Source organism: Euprymna scolopes, chromosome 11, assembly GCF_053919585.1.
Source record: "Euprymna scolopes isolate OS-2025 chromosome 11, ASM5391958v1, whole genome shotgun sequence".
Taxonomy (NCBI): Eukaryota; Metazoa; Mollusca; class Cephalopoda; order Sepiida; family Sepiolidae; genus Euprymna; species Euprymna scolopes.
The window spans coordinates 16,473,117-16,492,361 of record NC_136492.1 but is presented as its reverse complement, the minus strand read 5'-3'; the positions used below and the strand labels follow the sequence as shown (position 1 = coordinate 16,492,361).

At 33.0% G+C, this 19,245-nt stretch overlaps 1 protein-coding gene across 7 annotated transcripts in view; it reads right to left on the bottom strand.

Annotated features, from left to right (window-relative positions):
• Nucleotides 1-19,245, bottom strand: part of LOC145287771 (uncharacterized) — a 291,321-nt gene that overhangs the window by 70,235 nt on the left and 201,841 nt on the right. For all 7 annotated transcript variants that reach the window (XR_013869191.1, XR_013869192.1, XM_080135593.1 and 4 more), the window contains 3 exons: nt 10,197-10,263; nt 4,528-4,784; nt 1,881-2,085 (listed from right to left, as the gene is read on the bottom strand). Coding sequence is in view for 5 of the 7 variants with exons in the window: in XM_080135593.1 (XP_079991719.1) it covers nt 1,881-2,085; nt 4,528-4,784; nt 10,197-10,263 (529 nt within the window). In the remaining 2 variants the exon portion in view is untranslated. The remainder of the gene's footprint in view (nt 1-1,880; nt 2,086-4,527; nt 4,785-10,196; nt 10,264-19,245) is intronic.

Below are 19,245 nucleotides of genomic sequence, written 5' to 3'. Positions count from 1 at the left end.
ATATCAGCTCATAGAAGCATGTTGGAATAAAATGAAAAATATACAATAAACAAATTCCTAAGCTGTTCAAGTATTGAATTTAACCACGTTTGGAATCCATTAATTACAAATTTATATGGGGACGGAGGAAGAAAAGTTTTTTTCATTCGTTTTCTTTTTTTTTTCCTTCTTTCCACAAAATATGCCCAACCCAAGGAAGATAATTGCCCAAAAATCCCTTTTTCTTAGAGTCCCTCCCTTGCACTGTGTTTTCTAGAAAAAAACAAAAGCACACAAGATATCTATTCAGGGTTACGTAAAAAAATTTTTTTCCATTAATAGTGACAATTAGCAGAAGAATTCAGTTAAGAATTGAATAAGAAAGTCTTAAAAATTACCCTAGTGATCTCTGAATATTGACCTTTTTTTTTAAATTGACAGACACACCCTCTAACCCAAGGTCTGATTTATTGCAATATAGAGTTAACCCCCTTTTCCTTAGTTGCAAAAAAAAAAAAAAAAAAACCATGAAAAAAAAAAAAAAAGAAAACACATGGAGTTTACACCTGACAGTGGCCAGAGGTTTCATCAACCAATACCTTGTGTCAATAACAGATAAATTGTCCAACAACATAAACAGTTTTAAAACACGCTGAGATAAAAAAAAAAAAAAAAATTTTTCTTTCAACTTAAAAGAAAGACAAAATTCTTGTTTTTGCATCTCAGCGCTTTTTAAAACAATTAGTCTGTTTATCTTATATTTTTTTCATATTCATATTTTTATATTTTTCATATATAAAAAAAAAATATGTAGTACATAAAGTCGTGTTTCTTGGGGGTGAAAAAATCATTCTGAGACCAAAATAATAATTGAAATCAATAATCAATTAACAAAAAATCCTCAGACAAAAATCAATAATTGAATACAATTAATTGGAAAAATTTAATTCTCAAAACAAATCAATCATTAAAAATATTCAGTTGGAAAAACAGGTGTCCCCATTTGTTTTTTTTTTTTTTTTTGTAAGTTTATGGCCCTGTCGAAAGGACAGAGAAAATGCCAAATTAAGAAAAAGAGGAAATGTCAAAAAAAGGATAAAAATTAATGCAGAACAATTGTATGGGAGAGTATCAAAAAGAATTAAAAAAAAAGGGAAGATAAATAATCAGTTTATTAAAATGAGTGACAAACAGAAAAAGACCAAGGAAATTAAAAGAAACATTTTTGCATTGGCTTCATTTCTTCATTAATTTGTCTTCTCTAAGATGACAGGTGCATATAACTTGTGACTGTGGTGGCAGTTGAAAGGGCATAATTACGGATGGATTAGGGTTAAATAATATACAGGATTCATACAAATTTTCCATGATCATTTTACAAGGACTTTTCAAGGCCTTCTCCAGACAAAATTTAAAAAAAAAAAAAAAAAAAATTAGTATATAAGGATTGATATAATAAACCAAAAAAAAAACTAATATTTAAATTTATATTTAAAATATATTTTAATAGTATTTATTTCGATTTTAAATTTCACTTCGGCTACATTCATAAAATATATGGATAACGTTGGATAGTTTTGTGATAAAGGGGCATAACTCTTGCATCGCCAATACTACCAGAAATATAATGCAATTTCAGAAGAATGCATTTATTTGGATTTTATTTTTTCTATTCAAAAAATATTTTAATAGTATTTATTTCAATTTCAGTTTTAATATTCGGCCATATTTTTACTGAACATTTTTAATATTCTGAACATAACTAATACGATTTTTAAGCAATTTTCTAGGTCATTTTCCTTATTTTCAAGATCTTTTCAAGAGAAAGTCTTTTCAAAACAAAGTTTGAAATTGAAGGCCTTTTCAAGTCCCTGCAAATCCTGGTAAAAGTGAAAACTCACCTGGTTTGTTACATTTGTCATCTTTGGCTTTCAGCTTCTGTCGATCAAGGAGGATGCGAGCCGTATCTTTAGCCAACTCCTCATCGCTCGTCTTGCACAGCTGAACAGCAGAACCGGAGGCAGTGCTACTGGGTAGCGGGGGAGATTTTTCATGTTCAAAAAGGGAGGGCAGTGTTTCTTCAGTTTTCTGAACCTTGCTTACCTCCTTTGGAATAGATAAGAAAAATAACAGAGGTGCGATAAGAAATTAAGTTACAAGTAAAAAAAAAAAAAAATTAACATTATTATTGATACATTAGGTACAGGCAAAAATGGACGGACAAAAATAGGGGACATAGTTTTGAAAGCCGATTTATTATAATTTTTTTGTAAGTTTCTGACAACTTTTTGATTGTATTTGAAAGATTAAGGACTAAACTTAATTTCCCAAAGGAAAAAAATATTTGTACACGTGAAAAAAAAAAAAAAGTTATGAAAATGTTTTCACGGCAAGCTACCCAATTCAGCTAAATTTTGAAGTTAAATAAATTCATTGTAAAAAATCCTTTATAAGATAAATATTAGTTTTCTGGGTCTATTTCAAAGATAATTAGTAAAGTCCTAAGATATTGAAAAAAAAAAAAAAAAACAAACAAACAAACAAACAAAAAAAAAACACCTTGTTTGTACAAAACAAATTAATCAGCCCAAACAGAATGATTCTGGCGTTAGCAAAACGCAACAAACTAAAATTTTGTAAACACGAAAATTACGAAGGCCCAAAATTTCAGGTAGTTGAAAGACTGTGAAAATGACGTAATGTAATTAAAAGGGAGTAAGTTCTCTTCCCCCGCCCCCAGTCGTGCATCCATACATTCTTTTGAACGTTTGTATCAATTTTTGCATTTTTTAATTTAATTATTTTTCTATGTTCCTATTTTTAAATCAATTTTTTTTTTCTTAATTATTGGCCAATATTATATAAAAAATGTTACACCGAAAGTTTCACATTCCTGCGAGCAAGGAAATTATTAAAATCTTACATATAAAAATCATGCGAAACCCGTAATTTAAAAAAAAAAAAAAAAAAAAAAAAAAAAGAGTAGAAATATTTTTTGCAATTATAATTTTTTTGTGTGAAAATATTAAATAAGCAATGCTTATGTTACATGATAAGGGCTGTCCCCTGTTCATGTAAGTATAAAAATAGAGAGATTAGTTAAAATGGAAATAAGAGAAAGCAGAAATCGAACCCTGGACATAAGTTTTAAAGAACAATAGGTTTAAATGGAATGTCCAGTAAATTGTTAATTCGGATGAAATAAATAATAAATAAACTATTCAATTGTTAAAAGAATGTGGATAATAAAATATGAGTTAAATAAATTAGATATGTAGGTTAAATTCCTTTGTGGAAACAACACAAGGAAAATAGGTTATTGGGAAATCAATGTCGAAAACGTGCAAAGTCGCGCATGTTGAAACACGTGAATTTTGCTCACGTGGCCGGGATGCATGGATTTCTCAATATAGCAAGTGGGAGTTAGTTGGTCAAAAGAGAGTCAGAGACAGTCAGAGAGACAGTCAGGAGAGACAGTCAGGGGAGACAGACAGGCGGACGTCTGAAGCGAGACGTCACTTCAGAAACTAAGATGTGAAACTTTGAGTTCTTAATGAGGAAATCCCGACCAGTCGTATTAAATAAATTCACCATGTGTTTTGGATAAAGCTCATCTTTGTGTTTGTGATTTCTACAAAAAGGTAAATTGTATTGTTATTATATGTCTGTGTTATAAAATGTCATTACAACAACATCTCTCTAAGATACAACATCATATGTAATAAGACAAGAACTCTCACTAAGACTCATATTATTACTAATAAGAACTCTCACAAGAAAAAGCATCACTTATAATAGTCTCTCTCTAAGACTCTTTAATGAAACAACTATATAACACTTAATTCAATGGCAATCTCGGTATTTCGAGAAATTTATTTTTCGAGTTATATAGAATTCATTAATATGGATTTAAGGGCTTTTTTCGTAATGTTCCTATAAAAATTATTTTATTTTATTTTTACAAATTACGATTATTTATATAAAAAAAGCAAAAATAAAGTCTTGCATTTTTTATTTACTACTGAAAACTATAGTAAAGGTTTTTTTTGTTTAAACAAAACAATACATTTCCACTCGGATTTAAATAAAAATAATCAGTTCATTATATTCTGCGATCATCATTTGATAAATACTGAAAATTTCATTAAAATTGGTTAATTTCCTGATTTTTGGTGATTTTTTAAGTAAAGGGAGGGGTCAAAATATTTATACATTTTGAGCATCGGCATTCATTTTGCCCATACCTATGATACATTGATCTTTATCAGGTCATTCCAATTATAAGCATAAAAAAAACGAAACCTTTTACAGCATTTCTAACAGTATTTTTTTTATTATTAAAAAATATATTCATGCTTAAAATTTGCCTCCACATCTCTAACGTAACGTAATCATCCTTTTTATAGTCTCTCTTTTTCCCTAATGTTCGCTCTCGGTTACATTTGTACTGCCATGGCTATATTCTCATCTCAAAAAATTGCAAAACAGGAATAAAAAAAAATTAACGCCTACCTGATCTTTTTCAAAAGAAAAAAGAAAATGGCTTACCTGAGAGTCTACCTGTATGAACGTATCTGTATTGTGTTTGTCTTCAGAATCAACATTTGAAGCATTCTTTCCAGCAGAGGTCGTGGCCTTCTTTTTAACAAAGTCTTCATGAAGAGCCGTCATAGCCACCTGGACCATATTATGTGTTAACCAATCCAGAGCGATCGGAGGTAAATTTTTCCTCCGCCTATGAAAGTTTTCCAGTTCGACCTGACTCCTCGTCCTCTTCCGCATAGCATGGTCACTCGGGTCGCAACCTACAATTAAAAAAAAAAGTTTTTTTTTAATATTAAGCAAAAAAGTTAATCTGTAAATAATATGTGAGGTTATCTTGTCTGATTTTTAAAGTCAGACCCAAATAGCATTTAAGCTGACAAATTTAACTTTGTCTTCTGACTAGCAAAACTTTGTTATTGTTGTACCATGTTATTGGCAATAAAATAATGTGCTTAACTACAATTCATTTTTAAAATTACTTGGCCTGGTCAAGACGACTGCCAATACAAAACATTTTTATCACCAAAAAATAAAAATCAGCAAAAAGGATAACTCTTTCCAAATTGAAAAATGCAATAGAAATGTCAAAACAAATTAAAAAAATTATTACAAGATAAAATGACTTCACTGCATCCTGAGCAACAAGTATATATATATATATATATATATAGAATAATTATTATTTAATTATAATTTGCAAGCCTTTAAGAATACTTAAGGATGGGTACTGCCTGCGGAATTATAACTAAGACAGTCAACTCGCGTTTATGCAATGTTCACGACTTCCGTTCGTGAGAACACTCTAGATGGTCAAATGTATTCACCCGAATTCAGCATTTAGATGGCTCTAAGGTGGAAGCTTAGTGGATGAAGCAGAGAGTGACTTTGTGGCGGAGTTTGAGTCTCATGACCAGCAAAAATTGTCACCACGACACACATGATTGTAAACATGAAATACTAGTGTCTGTCGGTATAAAGAATAATTATTTAATTATATACAGTGTACCCCAGATATAAGAGACTTCCTAACCAGCCCCAACAACTCTCTTATACCAGGGCCTCGCATATATTCGGGTCTCTTATACTAGGGTTACACTCTACATTAACACAGGCTCTAATTTGGGATCAGAGAATATATCTTATATAGTTGTTTTTATATCCGGGTCTCTTATATCTGGGTTGCACTCTACATTAACACAGGCTCTACTTTAGGATAAACTAGCGGGGGGTACCCGGTGATGCCCGAGTGTCTTGAGGTAAATCAAAACTCCGGAGGTGGGGTGTTAAATAAAAAAAAAAAAAAAAAAAAAAAAAAAAAAAAAAACTGTTTTGGTAGGTGAGTATGAGGATCGAACCCGTACCCTTGACGTTAACCATTGGGCCACCGCGACATACAACGTAGACAGGTTTGAATTTATTTATTTAACTATAAAAACAGGCGTGCGCAATAAAAGTTAACTCTGCTGCTTCCATTTGACCTAATTAAGAAGGTCAAATAGAAGTCACGCAGCGTTTGGGTTTGTTTACCCAAATTTGACTGTTTTTTTCCCCCCCAACAGATGTTGGGGAGGGGGAAAGCAGCTTCCAATTGTCCAGATTGAATAGCAATTGTATGATATACAAGATTGATCAAAGCTGATTGCTTCTGGACGTTTCCCGGCGTGATGCCGAGAAACCTTACTTAGCTTTGAATTAGTTTCGCTTTTTATACGAAAAAGCCGAATCAACACGTGAGAAGCCAAAATAGCAATAATTTTGTAAAAGTCGATGTAAATAAATCTAAACGCGACGCACTTTCCCAAATCCTAGATATTATTATCTAGGACCTATATAAACAGTTGTAAGCGATCGTAACGAACCCGGGAGCGTGTGCGAGAAAAGCCTTTTGAAGACATATATGAAATGGTCACACACATTTTGCCTTTTATATATATACTAGCAGGGCTACCCGGCGTTGCTCGGGACCGTATAAACAATGAAAAAACAAAAGCAGATATTGAACATATGTTTTATTTTAGGGGAGAGGAATCTTTCATCTCAAGTTTTAGCGTTACAAACAAACATTTGTCTTTTATATATATAGATAATGACAGGTTTTTTGGGGCCCCCCTCGAAGATAACTGATCAGTTGACCAACTTCTAGTGGTTCGTTTGACGTGAAATTTCGATATTTGTCATCCGGGTGATGGGGCTTCGATATGATACCAAATTTGTCAAGTTTGGTTCCGTCTTTCAAAAGTTTTAGCGTTACAAACAAACATACATACACACAGACGTTTGGCTTTTATATATATAGAAGATATAGAAGAATATATCTTATATAGTTGTTCTTATATCTGGGTTACACTGTGTGTGTGTGTGTGTGTGTTCAGAAAATTTATATGCTAATTAACATATCACAGAATGGATATTAAAATCTTATTAAATCTACATATATATATTATTAATATTTCATATTTTTTTATATCAGTGTAAATAGTAACTGTATTGTATGTACATTTTGTTATTGGAGAAGTAATTTTCCACTGGTGAGCCATGTATTTTTTTTATAGCTGTCCTGTTTTTAAGATCTCCGAAACAGCTACATGGTAAGCAGCTGATGATCCCCGTTTTCTATTTACCAATTGTAGTTAAGTAAGGTCTTGTTTCTTTATTCATTCTAATACAGTCAAATTCTGTTTTGTAATTGTAGACTTTTTAGAAGTCGGCCTATGCAAGTGCTATGTGTACGATAGGTTAAATTTAGTTCTTGGGGGGGGGGTTAAACTGCATTCTTTAGACTATATACTAACTGCTCAACTCCCCCACACTACCCAGTGCTGCCAGCTTAAAACAGATTGCCAGATAGTACACCAAATATCCTAACTTGTTAAGATTTTCCGGAAAGTGGATCGCATGTCGGATTTATGGAAACATAAAACACATCCATCTTAATATATGAAAATCAAATGGGGAAATAACTTGAAGGGAAAATAACTCTTGTAGTTTAAATAAAGAAAGCTTACTTCTGCTTTTAGATGCAACTTATGTTGGCTAAAAATAAATTAAAAATAAAATAAAATAAATCAAGTTTAAATAGTATTTCTAAACATAATTAAAACAATTTCATTACTAATAACCATTAATAACCACTTAAGGAATTAATTTTTAAAATAGATTTTATTTAATATACAAATGAGGTTACTTCTTGAATGTAGATTTCCTTTGAATATATATATAATATATATATATATATATGGATCACCCCCCCCCTTTTTTTTCTTTCTATTCAAAAAATGCTACATTGCCAAAAGTGTGTTTATTCATAAAGTCTGAAGAAATGCTGGTTTCTGAAAATTTTCAAACAATATAATGCTTGAAATTGTCGAACTGGACATTGAAACAATTATAACATAAAATGAAATACACTTTTTGTTGCCATCAACACCTTGTCTTGAAGTCTTGATATTGCATGCACAGTATATACACACACACAAACAGAAATACAGAAATGATGCTGAAATAAAAGTGTATAAAAGTCAGTTTTCATTATGAAGATTAATTTGTAAAATGGTGTACCATTTGTATATATTAAAATTAATTTGTAAAATGGTGTACCATTTGTATATATTAAAATTAATTTGTAAAATGGTGTACCATTTGTATATATTAAAATTAATTTGTAAAATGGTGTACCATTTGTATATATTAAAATTAATTTGTAAAATGGTGTACCATTTGTATATATTAAAATTAATTTGTAAAATGGTGTACCATTTGTATATATTAAAATTAATTTGTAAAATGGTGTACCATTTGTATATATTAAAATTAATTTGTAAAATGGTGTACCATTTGTATATATTAAAATTAATTTGTAAAATGGTGTACCATTTGTATATATTAAAATTAATTTGTAAAATGGTGTACCATTTGTATATATTAAAATTAATTTGTAAAATGGTGTACCATTTGTATATATTAATCACAAAAAAACAATACTAACAAAAACATTGAAGACAATTTTATCACCACAAAAATATTAATAACATGAAGCTAATTATTAAATTAGACTTTATTTAATGTAATATGTAAGTGAGGTTACTCCTTCAATGTAGATTTCTTTCGAATTGATAGTATATTTAGAAATCATGCTGGAATATAAATGTGTAAAATTTGTTTTCAGCATGAAAATTAATTTGTGAAACAATGTGCGTTTTGTACATATTAATCAAATTGTGAACAAACAGACTGGAACACAACTATTATAATTGCTACTTGGGCGTAAGGGGACTATTATTTATGGCTTGTGTCTAACATTGAAATGCAGGTTAGTACAATCAAGTAAACAGGAAGAGAATTACAAAGTCTAGCAGTCCGAGGGAAGAAACTATTAGAGTAGAAAGCTTTCCAGAATCTAGGGATCTTAATAAAGAAGTGGGATTTTGCCGCTTTTTGAGTTAGTTTGGGGTATTTACATCGAGGGAGCACAACCGCTACAAGTTTGTCAGAGCACATTCCATTAAAATACTTGTGTAATAGTGTGGATGCGCGGAGGTAAAGGCATTTGAAATGACACGACTGGCGGAAAAAAAGAGGACTAAAAAGAAACGAAAGTGAGGAGATGAGATAATGTTCGCGATCTCGCGTGGGTACCCTCCGAGATCTTGCGAGACGTGTGGGTAACATTAGATCTCGTGCGAGGTGTGAAGGATGCTCACGTGAGGAATGTCACAGCCGTATAGAGAGAATGAAGAAATAAACGCTGTTGCTACAAAGAACAAGCGAGTTGGGAGTTATCTAGGGACCTCAATAGTGAAGAAGTGGGATCTTGCTGCCTGTTGGGTTAGTGTTATGTTATTTGCTACCATCTAAGTTACGGTTAAATGAATGTGAAAACTTCAAAAATTAATGTATATTTGTGTATATGTAGCGGGGCACTTTAAGTCGACTTATGCCTGCCAAGTTTCCATTTTGACCGTTTAGCATTTATTTTTACCCGCTAAAAACCAAATCAAATTTGATCCATATCCCCACATATCAAGTTTCAAGTCTGTAGACCAAAAATTGACAGTAGTTTGGTAGAGACTGACACACGCAGACAAGATCACTTTTCTATATAGATAAAAATATTTTGGAAAAAAGGAACAAAAATCAGCCCAGAAGACAAAACTAACAGAAAGTGACGCCGTGCAGTGGTTATTTAAAATCATCTAAATCCGAAATAAGAGAATTAGTGGGCAACCAATCAGAGGCAGCAAACTTTCCGAGGGAGACTTATTTTTTGATTCTACTACGGAAAAGATAATAGTATATCTGTACGTATGAGTTAGTTACGGGTATTGTAAGTGTAGAATCTGTGGAACGTATAGACTTTCTCCCAGTCTCAACTGGCTGTGGTGGTAGGTCTAAATAGTTAGAGGGAAAAATATGTACCCCTTCCTCTAACGATGCTATTGTAATGGTGTTGCTCCTAGGATGTAATGTAGTATTTTATTATCACTATCGAATGTATCTGAAATGTTTGAAAGCTACATAAGATAGCTGTATTGAATTTGTAGGTGGCATCTGTTGTTGCAAACCTACAATACTTTTTTCCAGAGGGGAATTCCTTTGGCTACTTTATTAATATAGAGAAGATAAAAATATTTCGAGAGAAAGGAACAAAAACCAGCCCAGAAGACAAAACTTACCTCCAAGTTTCTTGATTTGGTTAATTTCATCAGTTTGATACAGTAAATGAGCAGATTTCAGAACATTCTGAAAGAGAGGAAAAATATATATATATATATATATATACCAATTTATATAATATTCGGCTTGCTCCTTAAGTTAGCTAGTTAATACATTACACTTTGAAAAAGGACAAATACAATTTTTGAAGGCCAAACTGTAAAAAAAAAAGAAGCTAAATTTGTAAATTTAGCTTTAAAAAGGCCAATGTCGAAACATTTGTTGATTATATTTCTTATTCCGTAGAATTTCCAGATTTTTTTTTTTTTTTTTAGTTTTAAAAGTTAAATCAACAGGGAACAGGTCATTACAGGAATGGTCTAATCTCTGTTGATTTTGGGAGAGAGGGAAAAAAAATCTCCCCCGCTGAATCATGCCAATATCAGAAGGATTGGAAACAGTGAGAAGAATGGGTAGAAAAAGAATTTGTTGGTTAAATATATTTCTCATTCTGTGGAATTTCCACAGGATCTGCTAGTTTTAATCCCCCCCCCCTTTTTTAATCCTTTTAAATACTGTCAGCATGATAAAAAATCATTTTGAACTAAAAAATATTTTAGTAAGATTATATAATTCAATATGACTGACTATAATAAAATCTTTGTTTCCTTTAAGGAACTGGGCTTTGTGTAAGATGCATGCAAAGTTTTTTTTTGTTGTTTGAGCATTTTCTTCCAGGACATAGTCTTCTGCTGAAAGATCCTAATAATTATGTTTATTCCTGGTTGTTCATTTGTGTGCAAAATGGTCGAGTTACACTAAATTTATCATTATTGAGACGAGTATTATTTATATTAATTTATTTATTGTGGACTATTATTCTCATCTTTATTAGTTGTTATTTAACAACGTTTCGGCCAACTATTCCTCTGTCCTTCATCAGGTGGTAACCATGACGGATAAGAACTTTGAATCTCCTAACTGCATTCTCAGCAATCACTGCCATCTGTAGTTGGTGAGACGACAACAACTACAGATGGCAGTGATTGCTGAGAATGCAGTTAGGAGATTCGAAGTTCCTATCCCATCGCGGTTACCACCTGACGAAGGCCAAAGGAATAGTTGGCCGAAACGTTGTGAAATAACTAATAAAGATGAGAATAATAGTCCGCAATAAATAAATTATTACACTAAATTGTTCTGAAGATATTTCTTTCCCACTGTGAGAAATGTGACACAAAGGTCGGAGAATGGGATTCAAAAGTTAGCATCCCACAGGATGAGCACTAACTCTGTAAAAGATGCCTAGGCAACACTGTCTGCATTCCTTGGTAGAGATGCTTCAGGTGATTAACCTGAAACTAACCTTTCATCAAAGAAAAGGCAAAATTTGGGATAGTGGACCTCCAAGAACTGCACAGAAACCAACATTACAAACAAAAGGAACAGATCATTATCGGAATGGCCTAATTTTTGTTGATTTTGGTGCAGAATTTGAAGTTTTTCTTACTGAAATTCCAAACAATTCAGTAAAATTTGACAACTGTTTCGCGCACAACCAACTGAGGATAAAAATGTAATTACCAGGATCTTTCATTTATGCAGCTCATAAGAAGACCAAAGATCACTTCTGGAAATAAACACTGAAGAAAAAATAAAAATAACTTTTCATAATTTACATTGTCAGACAGAAAAAAAATCAGTCAAGAACTTCCTCCAGTTTTTCCATTTGGTGCTTTAAGTGTTTTGCAACATCGAGGAATATCCCACGTGTTTTCTTCACGCAGTTCGATTAAAAGGGATACATGTCCCTTATACACACCAGTTTTTATCAGATCACCGAAGTTAAGCAACATCGAGTCTGGCCAGTACCAAATAGGTGACCATTTGGGAATACTAAGGCGCTGTATGTAGGCAGAAGCAGGTCAGTCTTCCTGCTTTCCAATGTGCACAGATTAACAGTCATATGAAAGATTTTTCCGAACTCAATCTAGATCAAAATGATGATACACTCAAACTAGCCGTTCCTCAATCTACCACGTGTTTCAGATACTGATATTGGTATAGGAGGGTATGATTCGAACAAAATACCCGAAAATTGACAATTTGTACTGGAAAAAGTATATAAAATGTTCAATATGTATGGCGTTTCTGAATTTTGGAGACGAGGATCGATAATTTGTATTTTTTAGATTATTCGAAACTACTGTTCTTATGTTATTTTCACGTTTCACTCGATGTAATCTCTGACCTCCTTTGAGTGTATCTTGTTGAATTCGGAAATCTGAATCCAAGGGGGTAGCATGCTCTTGTTCTGTCAGCCGTGAGTATGCTTAAGTAATTTGTATGTAATGCTTTGGTAATTCTAGAAAACGAGTGCAAGACCACATTTTCATGTAGTAGCTAATAAAATGGGAGCTTTCAGGTCTTCCTTAACTATGGTAAACCATTTTACTTTTTCTTTTTATACCTATATTAGAAACCACAAAAACTGATTTTTCCTGTTTCCAATACAATTACCGATTCTGTTAAAAATTCTTGATTCGTTTAAAACCTCTAAATATTTACTTATATACTTATGAATTTCTGAGACAATTTTTAAGTTATTTTTTTGGGGTCTACTTAAACATAGGTAATGTTTTTGTAAATAATGCTAAAGAGCAAATCAGCGCTCGATCATCTATAATATAAATCTCACCTGTCTGTTTAAATGTATGTATGTTTCGCAAATCTTTCGACACAGGTGATGGATTTTCATGAGATCGGTATCATTTTGAAGCTCAACTCTTCGGACGACAAATATAAAAAAATTGGCCAAAAGCATTAATTCCTTCACCTTCAACTGGGCACTTTTCTACAGGGAGGGGTCGCTTTTTTCGCTGATATTTTCAAAAGACTTTGCCTCTTTTCACTTGTCTAGCCTTAATTTAAACCTATGTCACTTCCGGTTTGGTGATGGACTAATGCGTCATGTTTTTTCACTTTCTTTTTCTCCTCTGCGATATGGGTTTGAGCCTACCTGCCTACTACCACTTTGTGTTTTTTTTTTTTTTTGTTTGCTCAACCAACACCCTTACACGCACCGCTACTTTCTTTTCCGCCTTCGTGTCACAGGTTCGAACCTGCCTGCCTACTACAACTTTTTTTTTTTTTTTGCTCAACACACACCTACAAACACCCGGGCACCCTATTATATAAAAGCGAAAATGTGTGTTTCTGTGTGTGTGTACATTTTTTTTCTTATGTCTGCCATGGTCACTCATTCTTAGAACTTTTTATATACTCCCTAGATTATAATATGTCCGATTTATGAAATGAGGTCGTAAATATATTTTATTTGAGCGACTTTTACATGCAAAAAATTCCTACTATTCTGCTTTCATGTCTGTTAGTTTGTGGTTTTCGTATAAAAAACAAAACTAACAACAGTGACGCCAGCTTTCCGGCTTCATGCTGGGGATGTCCACAAAGCAATTAGCTTTGATCACTGTGTGGAAAAAACCCTCATATCAGACAATTGCTATTCATTTGGACAATCCCCTATGTATGGGAGCTGGCTCCCCCCCAACATCTTGGGGAAACAAAACCAAAAAACTGCCTTGCAGCCAAAGTTAAGTGCGGGATTTCATTCTCCTACGGCGTGATGTTTGACCTCATTAAATTCACGCACCTGTCACTTAACTTTTTAATCGTTAAATTAGAACGTTTTTCAGTTCCTGTCCCGTCGTGGCTGAGCGGTAACATATCAGGTTTTATCACTTTTTCTGCCTTTGCGTCAACGTTCAGATTCGAGCTTACTACAACTTTTTTATTTTTCTCAACACACACCTATAACCACACGGGCAACGTTGGACACCCCCGTTAGTCTTTAATATAAAAGGCAAAACGGCTGCACACGTTTTTGTATGTCCAAGGAAGGTTTTTTTGGGGGTGGGGGTTCTCGACAACGTTAAATTTAAGGATGAGAGTTCATATAGAAACATTGTTTTAATTTAAATAAAATAAAATATGCATCAAGTGCGCTTGAAAACCAAATCACAATGTAATATTAGCAAAATAAACAAATATTTTACTTGTTTGAAATTTATAACAAATATATTTCAGAGGTATACTCCATCTTCAGTATGTTGTTTTGTTTCATTTTTTTTTCCTTTTATTCTTTCTTGCTATGTTGTAAAGTTGGAGAAAGAATTATGTAAAGATTAAAACAACGTTTCTATATGAACTCTCATCCATGACGTTATTCTCGCGTTGCCTATGCACAGTTCAACTAGATTGAATGCATGTGTTCAAAAAAGTTAATTTTCATGTGTCATCACTTTTCAAAATAATACAAAGTAAGATGTTGGAATAAATGGAGGAAAAAAAAGGAGAATATTTATGAAGAGTACTTATTCCTTGTTTTCATTTTGTTAGTCGAGTGGCGGTCAGAGAGATGAGTGTTTTCAGCTTCTATGGTGAAAGCGGGGTAACTCCTCACTGTTTTCTGGGTGTCTTGTTTCCTTCTCTCCATTCATTTACAAAAATCATGAGTTTATATTTCTCTTTGCCGGCTCCCACAGACACGTTTGTTGCTAAATCTTACTTTTAGCACACCCTGCTCCCATTGGCTAATTAATTTTTATTATTTTTCTCTTTTTGACCGAATTAGTAAGTGGGGTCTATGCGTAGTGACGTGTTTATACACTTTGTCTGTGATGGCAGATGAGTAAACATCCGGTTGGACTTTTATCACTTTCTCCATACATCGAGTGGCTTCACACTTTGCTGATGCTGCAAATGACTTCCAACTGTGTATTTCGAACACCTATTCTCAATAATTTCAATGATGTATCCTTGTCATTTAAAAAAATCTGTAATTATTAGTCATTTTCTTGCTTTTCCACGAATGCCCTATAATCAGATTTAACAGGATAGTATGAAGTGGACATCTGACATAAATTGTTAGAAGTAATCCACGTGACTGGTCTAATGTAGTAATGCTTGTCCAAATTTTATTTGAATGCACCCAGCAAAAGTTTGTGGTCTGTGTAAATGTTGGTTGGTTGGTTGTTTTTGTTTTACGGCATATCAACCTTTTTCAGGTTATTTAATGCCGAATCTAGTTATTTTGAGGAACTATTTTTAATGGAGAATATTTGTTTTTTTAAGTCGGATTCTATTTAACACATAGTTGGGACCCTAACAGGTACTACCACTCCGGGTCAGAGTGGAACTGGGAGCAATGGCAATTAAAGGGTGGCTCCACACTCCCCAAGGCCTGCAAGGTGGGGCCTCACCATCGGATATAGTTTTAGGTCATATCCAGGACCTGTAAATGTTGGATGCACGTCCATCCAAAAAAATGTCAAAAGTAGTGAATGGTAATGGCTGCCAAAAAATCCCATCCGAAGGAGCTGTACCAAAAATATAGAATAACTGCAGAATCATATTCCGGAAATCATTTCTCTTACTATTATGTTGTCGGTGGTGGGGAGGGAAGAACTACATTAATATTGAAAATTGTGGGAAAGTAAAAGTTGCTTAATCATCATCTGTGTTAATGCATTTATGTAATAATTTCGAAAACCTGCTGAGTTATGGTCAAGAAATGATATCATTTCACTTAAAATGATGGTATCAATAGTGGGGAGGGAAAGAACACAGTAATGTGGAAATTTGTAGTGAAACAAGGGTTGCCTAATCACTAAGCTTCAACATTTGTGTATTTATTTGTAAAATTTGCTTAGTAATCTTCGGAAAATTACGTCTCTTGTCCAAACAATTTTGGTGTTGGTAGTGGGGAAAGAAAATGAAGCACAGTAATGTGGAATTTGATAATGAAGCAAAGGTTGTCTAATCACTGTGTCAATGTATTTATGCATTAATTTGAAAATCCTACAGATATCTCCCAAAAATGACAATTTTTCTTACAATTATAGTGCTGATAGTGAGAAAGGAAAGAAACTCAGTAATGGTGAAATTTATGGTGAAGCAAGGATTGCCAAACCATTAATCAAGACCATGTATTTATGTATTAATTTGGAAATCCTATCGATCCATTTTCTAAAAATGATTTTAATTTTCTTAAAATTATGGTAGCCTTGGTGGGAAGAGAAATTATTTCATATATGTTGTACAATACCTGTTGAGAGTAAGTTAAATTGTTTCATATATGTATATAAATTACCCGTCCGAGGGTAGGTAAACTTATTTTAAATAGGTGTTGTACATTACCCATCCTGTAAATTACCTATCCTACATACATATGTAATACTTGTCCTAGGGTAGATAAAATATTTTTTTGCTTGAAATAGAATAAGAAAACTGAAAAAACTAATAGGGAATTAATTAAAATAAATGTTTAAAAGAAAATGCAAATTAGCTAGATCTTTTGCAGATGAATGCAATTCCACGACCCTATATCAATAAAAGTAAAATTGTGTGTGTGTGTGTGTATGCGTAGATTTCCTTACTAAACTACTGTCAATTTTCAGTCTGCAGGCTCGAGATTTGATATAAGGGATATTGAGATTAGGTTTTTGGACAGAAATTTGACTGTCAAGGGGTCAACGTTCACAGATTTGATCTTTGAAAACTCTACCAAACTCCACTGCCAATTTGAGCCTGAAGACTTGAAATTTTAGATGTAGGTTACTTGGACATGGATCAAACTTTTTAACTTGATTTGAGCCCAAAACAAATGTTATGGGGTCATAATTGGAGTCAAAGTTAAAAAATAATTTGACCTCTGCAGTCTCTACCAAATTACTCAGTCAATTTTGGGGTAAACATTTGAAATTTTACATAAAGTGTATTCAGACATAGAGCAAGCTTTTTAATTAGTTTTTACTCAAACATTTGGCTCTCAAGGGGTCAAAGTTCAAAAGATTTGACCATTGTGGTCTGGCAAACTATTCAGCCAATTGTGGGTCTAAACATTTGAAATTTTACGGGTATTCAGACACGCAGAAAACTTTTTAATCAGTTTTGGGGGCGAAAATTTGGTTGCCAAGAGGTCAAAGTTGAAACAGCTGACCATTGCAGATTCTACCAAACTTCTATTTCAATTTTGGGTCTAAACACTTAAAATTTTAAATGTAGGTTACCTGGACATGAGTATATATATATATATATATATATATATATAAAGGGTGTTCACAAAGTCTGACTACATTAAGTAGCCAGACTTTCTGGACACCCTGTATATGAATATATATATATACACACACACACACATATAAAGTTATGAACTGTATATAAGGCCTGAGCAAAGCCAGCTGAACTGCTAGTAATGTAGAAAATGCCATTTTGTTGGTAATCCTAGTAATTAATCACTCTCCCTCCGGACCCCATTGCAGTGTGTTCGCCAGCATGTAAGCACATGCACAGTTTTTCAGTGAGAGTCTTAAATGCATGTAATCGCTTGTTGATTAACAATTTATAATATGCCTTACAAAAAAAACCAAAAAAGAAAAACCAAAAGGAAATTATCTGTGCAAGAAAGAGCCATGAGACGGACCATTTAACTTGCCTAGAATCTACAGTCGACTTCTAGACACAGTTAATATCTAAAATTACAATTTTTGGTCTTAAAATGCACATCAACATATACACAAGATCGACACATACACAACTATATACGTTAGTTATAGACGTGTTTTTTTTTTGTTTTTTTTAAAATTATTTTTGGTTTACTGTAAAACTCATGTGACATGTGCATGTATTTTCACAAATGGTCTCTATTTTATGTTAGAGTTATGAATATCTCCAAAAATTACGAAAAACGATAATGTAAAAAAAATATTAAAGAAAACATTTTTTTGGCAAAGTTCCAAGGAGATAAATAGCATGCACCTATTGCCAATTTTCTTTTGTTTTTTAATAAATTGTGCGTTAACAATCATACATATCTTGCTTTTAGCATAACCAAGTTATTTTCCTTGTTATTATGTCATGTATACCCAAAGAAATATAGCAAGGGTTTTTATGATAAAGATCGAAAACATTTTGTTTTTAAATAGTACAGTAATATTTTGTGTGTGTTGCTATGCGCGAGCGCTACTAAGGGTTGAGAGTTAGCTAAACCGTGTAATAAGACCCTCCCCTCCTTCCTTGATTAGATTTTATTAGAGCTGTGAAAAGTGACAATTCAGTATTAAATTACTAGCGGTAATGAGACAGACAATAAGCCATCATCTGGACCCCTTTCACATCACACATATCTTTATCCCCTTACCCTCCCCACATGTTCTTCATTCCAAAAAGAAAAGTATTGGAAGGAGAGCAATTAATTTGAAAGGGAGTTGGCACACAAATCAGACCACATGGGGCAGAAAAAAAAAAAAAAGAAAAACATTTTAAGTCCGAAGTAGTCAGGCGCAGAAGAGCAGAGTCCGTGATGGAGAAATTCTAAAATTTGCCACATGCCCAAATAAACTCTATGGAGATAACTGCACGGGAGAAAGGGCAAATATGCCTAGGTGTTTCTCAACATAGCAGAAAAGGGCAGACACACCAAAAAAACCCATGCTTACAGGAATGAACGTGTAACTGCAAACTTCAAAGGTCTATTAAAATTCCTGGAAGCTTGGAATTGGACGATTATTTCTCTTGAATATTTTATTTCTGTTAGACTTTTCACTTATTGGATTATATCTTCTCCAAGAGTTAAATATGAATATCCGAAATCTTGAGACATTTGTTTTCATTTGACCAAATATTATTTTATCTATATATACAAAAGGCACATTAATTTCCAACTCACCTATCAAAACATTTTTTTTATTATTTTTTAACCCCCCCTCCCCTCCGAGTTTTGATTTACTTCAAGACACCCGGGCATCGCCGGCTACCCCCCCCCCCCCGCTAGTATATATATAAAAGGCAAAATGTGTGTGCACATTTTATGTATGTCCGGCAAAGGCTTTTTTTTTCGCCAGAATTCTTAGGGGAAGTTTTTAGCAGACACACAAACATACATTTTCGCTTTTATATATATAGATAGATATGTTTTTTTTAACTTTAAAAAAATCCAGAAAATCAAAATTCTAGATAGATTTGCCTTACCATTAAAATTTATATATATAT